The sequence below is a fragment of the Mobula hypostoma genome, chromosome 6 (assembly GCF_963921235.1).
Source record: "Mobula hypostoma chromosome 6, sMobHyp1.1, whole genome shotgun sequence".
NCBI lineage: Eukaryota > Metazoa > Chordata > Chondrichthyes > Myliobatiformes > Myliobatidae > Mobula > Mobula hypostoma.
The window spans coordinates 10,377,406-10,389,540 of record NC_086102.1 but is presented as its reverse complement, the minus strand read 5'-3'; the positions used below and the strand labels follow the sequence as shown (position 1 = coordinate 10,389,540).

Here is a 12,135-nt window from a genome sequence, read left to right as displayed (position 1 = left end):
GCCTCGATCACATCTGAAACATCGGAACCCTGGAATATTAAGCTGCCAGTCCTGCCCCTCCTGTAGCCAAGTTTCACTAATTGCTACAACATCATAATTCCACGTGTCAATCCACGCCCTCAACTCATCCGCCTTCCCCGCAATACTCCTAGCATTGAAATATATACACCTCAGAAGATTTTTACCACCACTCACAACCTTTCTATCAGCGGATTTGCTTAAACTTTCAATATCATTTATTTTCACCCCAGCCACACTGTCAGCTCTGGCACTCTGGTTCCCATCCCCCTGCAAATCTAGTTTAAAGCCTCCCCAATAGCATTAACAAACCTCCCTGAAAGGATATTTCAGATGTGCAATAACCATTGGCCTAACCAGCATTGTAGCGTATATCTTTGCAATGTAATTACAATATCTTTGCAATGACCTTGGTAAATTCTGTCATGGATAGTCCAAGCTCGGCTGCAAAAGGAGGAGGGTTAACCATGTGGATAGCAACCTTATTCTGTAAAAACCCAAAGCTACAGAAATACCAACAGAAACTCTAAAGAGGAAAGATACCAAGAAGATGGGCTATGCCAGGTGTTTATTGTGTTTTTTGTGCTGCATGAGATCCAGAGTAACAATAATTTTGTTCTGTTTTAGACTTGTGTACTGAAGAATGGCAATAACATTCTTGAGTCCTGAATCTTGAAGGAGCTAGCGCAGTTGATTCAATCAGTGGTATAAAGAAAACAGTGTAGAAAACTGTAACAAATTTAAACATTTACAAAAAAAAAACCAAGAGCTGAACTTTTCATTCCAACTTGCAAACTTGATTGTTCAGGATTTCCTGTAGATTTGAATGAAAGAAAGATCTACGCCCAATTTGAATCCCCAGTGAGATATTTGACACTCCCAATTAGTAATCCAGGACAACCTTGCCATCCTCTCTCCACTCCCGGCTGTGACTTCCTGCATCCCCTTTCCAACGCACAGCACCGCACACTTTAACCATCTGTGCGGCAATCTCACGGCCATCCATCCATCCGCCCACCACTGAGGGGGAAATGACTGTTGCTGGTTTTGAAAATACCCCTACCACGGAGCAGGAAGCAAGCATGTGTCAACCTAGCCTTCTAGGATTAGACCACCACAGTCTGCTAGGATTTCCTTTTTGATTGCTTCCCTCCGCAGTGACTCTATTACCCCTCCACACCCCAACCACCATGACTTTATCATCTCCTGCCAGAGGCACCTTACATACAGACCCTCCTGTGCCTAGTGCCGCTCTATGGACATCCGAGCCACACTGAATCAAGAGTAACAATTATTTTGTTCTCCTTTACACTTGTATACTGGAAATGACATTAAACAATCTTGGATATGGAATCTTTAAAATCTTGACTAATGTTGGAGGATCAGCCATGATCATAATAAATGGCGGTGCAGGCTCGAAGGGCCGAATGGCCTACTCCTGCACCTATTTTCTATGTTTCTATGTTTCTATAATTAACAACACAACAACATATTCTCAAAGGTTAGCCTGTCACCAGATACACACCTATATTATGCTTCATAGATGATATGGGTAGTTGTCACAGCCTGACAATGATGCCATTCATTTTGTTTTACGTTTAAACTTCTGCGGTGTATTCAATTAAAGGAAACAGGTTTCAATGTTTCCCATAAAGCAGAGAGTCCACTTCAGTGCCAAACTCCTGAACTTCCGCACAGCTAATCTCCAGTGGCTTTTAGAGTGGGCTCCATGTTCCAGAACAGGGACATGAACATCCGCAAATTTCCCGACATTTATGGAAACCTTTCCACTAAATTGTTGTCAGGTTTGGATGATTCAATTTCAGTCAAACTGTTCTTTGGGAGGATGTGGAGATCATAAGGCATAGGAGAAAATTAAGCCATTTGGCCCATTGAGTCTGCTCCGCCATTTCATTGTGGCTGATTTATTATTCCTCTCATCTAATTCTCGTGCCTTTTGCCCATAACCTTTGACCTCCTTATTAACCTATCAATTTCCACTTTGAAATATTCAACAAGGTGGCCTCCACAGCCATCTGTGGCAATAAATCCTGGAGATTCATCACTCTCTGGCTAAAGAAATTCCTCCTTATCTTTGTTCCAAAGGATGTCCTTGTATTCAGAGGTTGTGCCCCCCCCACTATAGGAAATATTCTCCCCACGTCCACTGCATCTAGGCCTTTTAAAATTTGGTAGGCTTCAATGAGCTCCCTCTTCATTCTTCTAAACTCCAACAGAAAAGTAACAGCTAAATAGAATTAGCATTGATTTGAATTAATTTGTGCATGTAACTTTTGTTTTAACACCTTTATAAATTTTAATATCATAGATAGTCAGAGCTTACAGGCCCTTCAGTCGATTGAACACGTCAACCATCAAGCACCTTATGCTTCCCCTTCTCCCACATTTATTCTGGTGTCTTCTCCCTTCCTTTCCAGTCCTGAAGAAGGCTCTTGGCCCGAAGCATTGACTGTTTATTTATCTCCATAGATGCTGCCTGACTTGCTGAATTCCTCTGTCATTTTGTGTGTGTTGCTCTGGATTTCCAGCATCTGCAGAATCTCTTGTGTTTATAATTTGCAGTGTTGGGAAGCAGCAGTCGGGTCACACTCTTGTTCCTCTGACCTGGAACATCTGATGACTAAGTGCCGACCATTCTACTTACCAAGAGAATTCTTCTCTGTGTTCCTTACCACAGCTTACATACCACCAAGGGCAGATATTAAGAAAGCACTCTATGTATAGAGTGTTGTGATTAACATACAAGAAACAGGCTACCCCAACATCTTTTAAATCGAGGACTTCAATTAGACTTGTCTGAAGAAATCTCTTCCTCAATTATCATCAACATATCACCTGCAGCACCAAGTGTCCCAACACAATTGACCACTGTTACACTAATATAAGGGATGCCTACTGTTCCATGCCTGGACCATTTTTTTAGGAAATCTGATCATTTAGCTGTCCATCTCCTACCTGCAGGCAGACAAAGGTTAAGGAGCAAGACTCTAGAGATAAGGACAAAAAAGAGGTGGTTGTAGGAGACCGAGGAATGGCTATGGGATTGCTTCAAGTCGGTAGACTGAGCTGTGTTCAAGGACTGAACGAATACACCGCAGGTATCATGGACTTTGTTAAAGCAATCATAGACAAGTGAGTCCCCAAAAAATCATTCAAAGTGTTCTTCAACAAGAGGCCCCAGACAAACCATAAGGTTCACAAACTGTTGAGAGCCAAATCAGTGGCATTCAGGTCTGGCGACCAAGTTAAATACAAGTGGTCAGGGTACGATCTCCTGAAAACCATCTCACATGTGAAGTGGGTATCTGGACCAAAGTTGAACCACTGAAGGATGATCAACAGCTGTGGCAAGGCTTGAATGCTATCACCTCCTACAAAGTGAAACTAAAGTAATACTGTTGACAACAAGGCTTCGCTCTCAGATAAGTTCAATACCTTTTATGTTCGCTTTGACCATCAAAAGATGGAGGAATCATCATGAATTTCCACAGTCCCAGATGACCCTGTGACTTCAGTCTCTGAGGCTGATGTGAGAGCATCCTTCTGAGGGTGAACCCACAGAAAACATCTGACCTGGACAGAGTACCTGGCCATTTGCTGATCAACAAACTGGAGTGTTCACTGATATCTTTAACCTCTCACTTCGGCAGTAAGAAGTACACCCCTGCTACAGCCAGGCTTCAATTATACCAGTGCCCAAGAAGAACATGGTAACCTGTCTCAATGACGATCATTCAGTAGCACTTACATTTACTCTGATGATATGCTTTGAGGTGTTGGTGATAAAACATATCAACTCCTACCTGAGAAACGACTTGGGTCCACTCCAATTTGCCTACCGTCACAACAGATCAACAGCAGATACCATTTCATTGGCTCTTCATTCAATCTTACAAACTCTGGATAACAAAGCTTCATACATCAGGATGCTCTTCATTAACTTCAGATCGGTATTCAATGCTCTCATCACCTCAAAACTAATCAATAAGATTCAAGACCTAGGTCTCAATATAGCTGTGCAACTAGATCCTTGATTTCTTCACTTGCAGACCCCAGTCATTTCAGACTGGCAACATCTCCTTCACAATCTCCATCAGTACAGGTGCACCACAAAGTTGTGTACTTGCTTTATAAAAATGACTGAGGCTCCGATGCAATACTGTATTTAAATTTGCTGGCCAAAATAAAGGTGGTGACGAATCAGCATATAAGAAGGAGATTGAAAATCTCGCTGAACGGTTCCAGAACAATCTCTCCGTCAATATCAGCAAAACCAAGAAGATGATTATTGACTTCTGGAAAGGAGGCCAGAGGACTCTGAGCTGGTTGTCATCGGGGGCTCAGAGGTGGAGAGGGTGAGCAACTTTAAATTCCTCGGTGTTATCATTCCAGGGATCTGTCCTGGGCCCAGCATGCAAGTGCCATTATGAAGAAAACATGGCAGTGCCTCTACTTCTTAGAAGTTTTTGAAGGTTCAACATGCCACCTAAAACTTAAACAAACTTCTATTTGATGTATGGTGGAGAGTTTATTTACTGGTTGTATGATGCCCTTGTATGAAAATGTCAATGCCCTTGTATGGAAATACCAATCCCCTTGTACATCAATGCCAAAAAAAAGCAATGGATACGGCCCAGTCCATCATGGGTAAAGCCCTCCCAACCATTGAGCTCATCTGGAAGGAGAGCTGTTGTAGGAAAGCAGCATCTATCATTAAGGCCCTCACCATCCAGGACATGCTCTCTTCTCACTACTGCTTTCAGGAAGAAGGTATTGGAGCCTTAGGACCAATACTACCAGGTTCAGGAACAGTTATGACCCCTTAACTAACAGGCTCTTGAACCAAAGGGGATAACTTCACTTAACTTCACTCGCCCCATCACTGAACTCTTCCCACAACCTATGGATTCACTTTTGACTCTTCAGCTCATGTTCTCAATATTTATTGCTTATTTATACTATTACTATTACTATTGTATTTGCATAGTTTGTAAGTTTTTCCTTGTATATTGTTGGATACAATCTTTCATTGAGTCAATCGTGTTTCTTGTATTTACTGTGATTGCTTGCAAGAAAATGAATCTCAGGGTTTTATATGGTGGCATATATGTACTTTGATAATAAATTTACTTTGAACTTTGAGCTAATCCCTTACCAACCTGTTTTCTTTCTCCACAAATTCCCATCAATTCTTTCCAGATTCTACCACTCACCTATACACTTGGGACAATTTCCAACATCCAGTTAACCAATCAATCCATGCGCTTTTGGAATGTGGGAGGAAACTAGACCATCTGGAGGAAGTCGATTCTGTCAAAGGGAGAACCTAAAACCACATAAACGGCACCTGAGGCCAGGATTGAACCCGAACTGCTGGAGATTGAGGCAGAGTAGGGTATAAAGATGTTGGAATTAATAAAGACTTTTTGGAATTTACAAGAATTTCAATTTTTGGTAGTGCGTTGTTTTCAAGGACATATGCATGTGCACACAGACACACACACACACACACACACACACACACACACACACGCATTGATACAAACATACATGCATACATGTCTAAGGGGAATTGGGGGAAACAAGTGTAGAACGAGCTGCAGGCAGAAGTGGTGGATGTGGGTACAATTGCAACATTTAAGAGTAGTTTGGAAAGGTATATGTTTGGGAGGAATATCGAGAGCAATGGTCCATGTGTGTGCTGATGAGACAAGGTAGAATAACAGTTTGGCATGGACTAAATGGGCTGAAGGGCCTGGTTCTGTACTATAGTGCTTTATGACTCTCTGACAAACACAGGCATACACACACTCACAAACGTGATCACAAACACAAACACACATTGATGCAGACACGTATTCATGCAGATTGAGATATACACACTCACGCATACACATGGATGCACATGCACAAACACACACATACACACACACAAACACACACACACACTCCCACACACATATGTGCACACACCCATGCACGCGCGCACACACATATATGTGCACACATGCACGCACATGCTCGCGCGCACACACACATATTTACGCACAGATGGACCAGCAGTGCGATCCTCTGAATGACTGCTGGATATCTGACAACTGAACACACCGATACTTCCAAAGGAAATGCAAACAGCTCCATGCTGTAAATCTGATTTCCTGAACATGGGCTCAAGGGTATAGAGAGCTTCCAGTGTTACACCTCCACATCTCCCCACAGATCATCTGACTAATAACAGTGACCACAGTATCCTCGCCTCAAAGCAGCAATGTCACGGTAATTGTTAAATTCCTCGTGGGCTGCAGAAAGGAAATAACTTGGCTCGGAGCCTGCACTTTCTTCTGCAGTTCTTACACCTCCCCACGCTGCTGTGGGGAACCTTTTGGGTGTAACTGAGATTTATTCTTTTCCATTAAACAGCAATAGGTCGTTGATTTTTTTTTCAAATTCTGTTCAAGATTCAAGATTATTTTATTTTTTATTTAGAGATACGGTGTGGAACAGGCCTTTCTAGCCCAGCGAGCTGCACCAACCAGCAGCCTACTTATTTAACCCTGGCCTAATCACAGGATAATTTACAATGACCAGTTAACCTACTAACTACTACATCTTTGGAGACATGTGGCCACGGGGAGAACGTACAAACTGCTTACCGACAGCATTGGAATTGAACTCTGAATTCTGGAATGCTCCAAGTGGTAATAGCAACACGCTAACCGCTATGCGAATGTGGCACCCCAACATTGAGCAGATTGTTTAATGTCATTTCCAATACCCAAGTGTAAAGGAAAACGAAAGAATTGTTACTCCTGATCTGTTGGAGCACAAGATGACATAATAAAGATGAAGAACACAATAATAAAAAAGCAATTTATATACAGTATGTAATAATAATAATGCATCCGTTATTCTTGCAAGACCATGGATCTGCGCCTGGAAAGTCGTCACTCTCCAGTGTGCAGGCCTGGGCAAGGTTGATGGAAGACTGACAGTTGCCCATGCTGCAAGTCTCCCCTCTCCATGACACCGACGTTGTCCAAGGGAAGGGTAAGGGCCGATACAGCTTGGCACCAGTGTCGTCGCAGAGCACTGTGTGGTTAAGTGCCTTGCTCAAGGACACAACACGCTGCCTCGGCTGGGGCTCGAACTCACGACCTTCAGGTCGCTAGTCGAATGCCTTAACCACTTGGACACAGTATACAGTATATATAAGATAGATTATGTGCATAGATTGATTGTATGTCCATAAAGTGACACTAGGCACAGTAGTGTCTGTATGTAGGGCGAATCTGACAGGAAATGATAAAGTAGTGCTGATTGGGGGTGTGGGAGGAGTGGGTTAGTGGGTGGAGGTGTGATCAGCCTTACTGCTTGGAGAAAGTAATTGTTTTTGTGTTTGGTGGTCCTGACGTGGGATTTTGTTTGCCGCATCCCGCTTGTTCCAGCAGGAACTCTCTCTCCTCAAAGCTGGACACAGCACAATCAAATCCTTCTCCCTCTCAAACATTAAAGCAGCATGGCAGCATAGCAGTTTGCACAGTGCTTTACAGTACCAGCGACTCGGGTTCAATTACTGATGCTGTTTGTAAGGCATTGGTACGTTCCTCACCATGAACGCATGGGTTGCCTCCTGGTGCTTCAATTTCTGCCCACATTCCAAAGGCTTGCAGGTCTGGCTTAGGAAGCTGTTGGCACTGGAAATATGTTTTCCCTTGAAGGTGACCAAACACAGATTCTATCCCACTGTTATTAGGCTCTTGAACAGACATCTTGGACAATAAGACGAGGTCTTTACCTTATAAGCTTTTGCATTATGATTTTGCACTTGATTATCTCCCTGCACTGCACTCCTTCAGAGACTTTTACACTCTATGCTGCATTGCTATTGTTTTACCTTATTCTAGTTTAGTATTGCAAGACAAGCGTTTCTCTGTCTCCTGGTATATATGACAATAATAAACCAATCCCAATGCCGATTACTGTTCATGGGAGTTTCACAAAGTGGATGCTGTGTTCCCTACAGTTATAATGGCTGTGTGCCTCTCAAAGCTGTTATGGAATTTCAAGTACTTTATTTATATCCTAATCAGGGATTTTGGGTGCGGAGTGGAGATACGTCTCTACCAAAGGAGGTGTAAGGCATTCCTTCCCTCCTCTAGCCTGCAGGTCACCCTTGGGCAAGGTGTAGCACCTGCTTTGCACGCACCCCCCCCACCCCATCAGGGTCTCGTGAAGCCTTGGGAGCAGGTGGTGGATGGTTGCATGAGTAGCTGGTGCAGATTACAAGTCTTGCTATACACCATGGACGCCACAAGGTAGGCAGGCAGACAATCTCTGAAAAGTGTTGATAATGGCTGGAGTCATCCATCTTATAAAGGCACTGCCCAGAAGAAGGCAATGGCAAATCACTTCCGTAGAAAAATTTGCCAAGAACAATCATGGTCATGGAAAAGACCGTGATCGTCTACATTACACGACATAGCACATAATGAACAAATGAATCAGCAGCGCTCTTAACTATTGAAGGAATAATATTCTTGTAGCATAAATGGAGCAATTGAGAGGCAGGTCCAAACTGTCTGTAACTTAAGACTGGATATTTTGTTTTCAATGATGGTGGTTGTTAAGTTGGTTTACTATTGCTGGGAAACAGTTTAGCATCCCTTCCACACAAATCATTACTTCATTACTTTTCAGTTTCAAGTTCCTGGCTGTCAAGATCTCTGAGGATCTAACCTGGTCCCAACATACTGATGTAGTCATAAAGAAGGCAAGACAGCGGCTGTACTTCGTTAGGACTTTGAAGAGATTTGGCATGTCAACATTCTGACAGGCTGCATCACTGCCTGGTATGGGGGGGCTACTGCACAGGACCGAAAAAAGCTGCAGAAGGTTGTAAATATAGTCAGCACCATCTTGGGTACTAGCCTACAAAGTACCCAAGACATCTTCAGGGAGCGGTATCTCAGAAAGGCAGTGTCCATTATTAAGGACCTCCAGCACCCAGGGCATGCCCTTTTCTCACTGTTACCATCAGGCAGGAGATACAGAAGCCTGAAGGCACACATTCAGCGATTCAGGAACAGCTTCTTCCCCTCTGCCATCCGATTCCTAAATGGACATTGAATCTTTGGACGCTACCTCACTTTTTTTAATATACAGTATTTCTGTTTTTGCATGTTTTTTAATCTATTCAATATACGTAATTGAGTTACTTCTTTATTTATTATTATTATTATTTTTATTTTTTTTCTCTCACTCTGCTAGATTGTGTATTGCATTGAATTGCTGCTGCTAAGTTAACAAATTTCACGTCACATGCCGGTGATAATAAACCTGATTCTGATTCTGACTTGTGCCTGAAATCAGTCTATGTCCATTCACTTGCCAAAGCTCCTCCCAAAATGCAACTTCCACCAGGCAGAAAGCCAAGGGTAGCATGCTTAGGGTAACACCCCCAACAACAGGTTCCCTTGTTATACACACAAAATGCCGAAGAAACTCAGCAGGCCAGGCAGCATCTATGGAGAGGTATAAACTCCCATCTGGGATATTTATCAGGACTACTGCACATGCAGGGCCCTTAGCATTGTTAATGATCCCTCCTATCCATCCAACAATCTCGTTGTCCTCCTACCATCAGGCATCAGGCAGGAGGTACTATAGCATTAGAACAAAGACTGTTAGGATGGGGAACAGCTTCTTCCCCCAGGCTGTGAGGCTACTGAACTCCCTGGTCAGTAGCATATACTTAAGAAGAGGAGGAAATCTGCAGATGCTGGAAATCCAAGCAATACACGCACAATGCTGGAGGAACTCAGCAGATCAGGCAGCATCTATGGAAAAGAGTGAACAGTTGACATTTCAGGCCGAGACCCTACATCAGGACTATCAAGACCATAGATGCTGCCTGGGCTGCTGAGTTCCTCCAACATTTTGGGTGTGTTGCAGAAGCATATGCTGTTTATTTCATAACTTGTGTTGTAAATGCACTTTAATATTTATTAATTTATTTGTGGTAATATTATTTTAAGAGTTGTGTGTGTGTTATTATGTACTGTGTTGTGCATAGGAACATTGTTTTGTTTTATGTGTACATGTGCATGGTTGAATGACAATGATCTTGAACTTGAACTTAAACATGAAACAGTCGATGTTTCAGGCCAAGACTCTTCATCAGGACTGGAAAGGAAGAGGGAAGAAGACAGAATAAGAAGGTGGAAGGAGGACAAGGGATATAAGCTAGAATGTGATAGGTGAACCAGGTGAGGGGGATGAATTGAGAAGCTGCGAAGTGATAGGTGTAAAAGGTAAAGAGCTGAAAGAGAAGGGATCTGATAGGAGAGGAGAGTGGATCATGGGAGAAAGGGAAAGAGGAGGGGAAACAGGGTGGAGGTGATAATTGAAGAGAAGAGGTAAGTGGAGTGGTAAATGAAAGAAGAGGGAACGGGGACTGGTAAAAATGACCAGGATTGATTCTAATCCCTCACTTGCCTATCACCTCTCTCTGGTGTGCCATGTAATCAATTAAGCTTCTTACCTGTTCAGCTTTTGGAATGTGGGAGGAAACCAGAGCACCCGGAGGTCACTTTTCCCAGTGCCCTTTCCCTCTTCTTTCATTCCCCAGTCCGATCAACGCCCCCCCCATCTCTTCAACTGTCTATTGCATCCACTCTGTTCCCTCTCCTCTTTCATTTTCTCCCATGCAGAGAACGTACAAGGTGTTTACAGACTGTGGCTGGAATTGATCCTGGGTTACTGGTGCTGTGAAGTATCATGTTAGCTGCTGTTGAACTCCCAACCCCACCCAGATAGTGCCCGAGGCCAGGATTAAACCAAGGTCTCTGATGCAGTGATGCAACACTGCACTATACCCAAAGGAGGCGCTGCAGAGCTGGGTCGTCTGTGGACCTGCAGATGTGTTGCTGTAATTTTGTTCAGGGTGTGGCCTTTCCACTGATGTGCACCACAATCATTGAAGCTAAAGCGTTTGAACGACTGCAGGATGGAGTGGGAGAGCTCACATTATTCTCAGCTCCACTTGAAGCCAGTGCTTGTGTCGCCAAGCTTTCCATTAATGGGCCTGACATCCTCATCAACCTTTAAAAAAAAAGGTATTATTTAAGGAAAAAAAAAGAAACAGCCAAACTCAAAGCTTTGAACTTTATTTGCTTTTAAAACTCACTTAAGTGCTGGAGCAGAATTTGGCCCTCAACATGCCCTGCTTTCATTTGCCTTTTTCATATCATGTTACAGTGCCCGTGATGTGAAGTGTATGGATATCTCAGATGGTGCAATATACGTCAAGGGATGATCAGGCACAGTTCAAGGTTAGCCTGAGGTTTGTGTAAGCTGTACAAGATACAGTCATGGTTAGGATGCTGAATTACAACGAGCAATCTTTAGTGGCCCAACCTACAACAACCCCAGGGGCACCAATAAGCTTGGTTTTCAAATTTGAAAAGAATTTCAAATCTCTTACTAACTCTTCCTTCAGTTAGTCCTGATGAAGGGTCTCGGCCTGAAACGTCGACTGTACCTCTTCCTAGAGATGCTGCCTGGCCTGCTGCGTTCACCAGCAACTTTGATGTGTGCAGCTCTATAAAACTCTGGTTAGGCCACACTTGGAGTACTGTGTCCAGTTCTGGTCACCTCACTATAGGAAGGATGTGGAAGCTTTGGAAAGGGTACAGGGGAGACTTACGAGGATGCTGCCTGGTTTAGAGAGTATGCATTATGATCAGAGATTAAGGGAGCTAGGGCTTTACTCTTTGGAGAGAAGGAGGATGAGAGGAGACATGATAGAGGTGTACAAGATATTAAGAGGAATAGATAGAGTGGATAGCCAGCGCCTCTTCCCCAGGGCACCACTGCTCAATACAAGAGGACATGGCTTTAAGGTAAGGGGTGGGAAGTTCAAGGGGGATATTAGAGGAAGGTTTTTTACTCAGAGAGTGGTTGGTGCGTGGAATACACTGCCTGAGTCAGTGGTGGAGGCAGATACACTAGTGAAATTTAAGAGACTACTAGACAGGTATATGGAGGAATTTAAGATGAGGGTTATATGGGAGGCAGGGTTTGAGGGTCGGCACAACA

At 43.4% G+C, this 12,135-nt stretch overlaps 1 protein-coding gene across 3 annotated transcripts in view; it reads right to left on the bottom strand.

Annotated features, from left to right (window-relative positions):
• Positions 1-12,135, bottom strand: part of LOC134347456 (L-asparaginase 1-like) — a 124,527-nt gene that overhangs the window by 16,005 nt on the left and 96,387 nt on the right. The window contains exon 9 of one of the 3 annotated variants that reach the window (XM_063049781.1): positions 10,968-11,139. The exons of the other annotated variants lie outside the window; for them this stretch is intronic. Within the exon in view, the coding sequence (XP_062905851.1) occupies positions 11,071-11,139 (69 nt within the window). The 3' untranslated portion in view covers positions 10,968-11,070. Of the gene's footprint in view, positions 1-10,967; positions 11,140-12,135 lie in introns of those variants that run through there. 3 annotated transcript variants of the gene reach the window in all.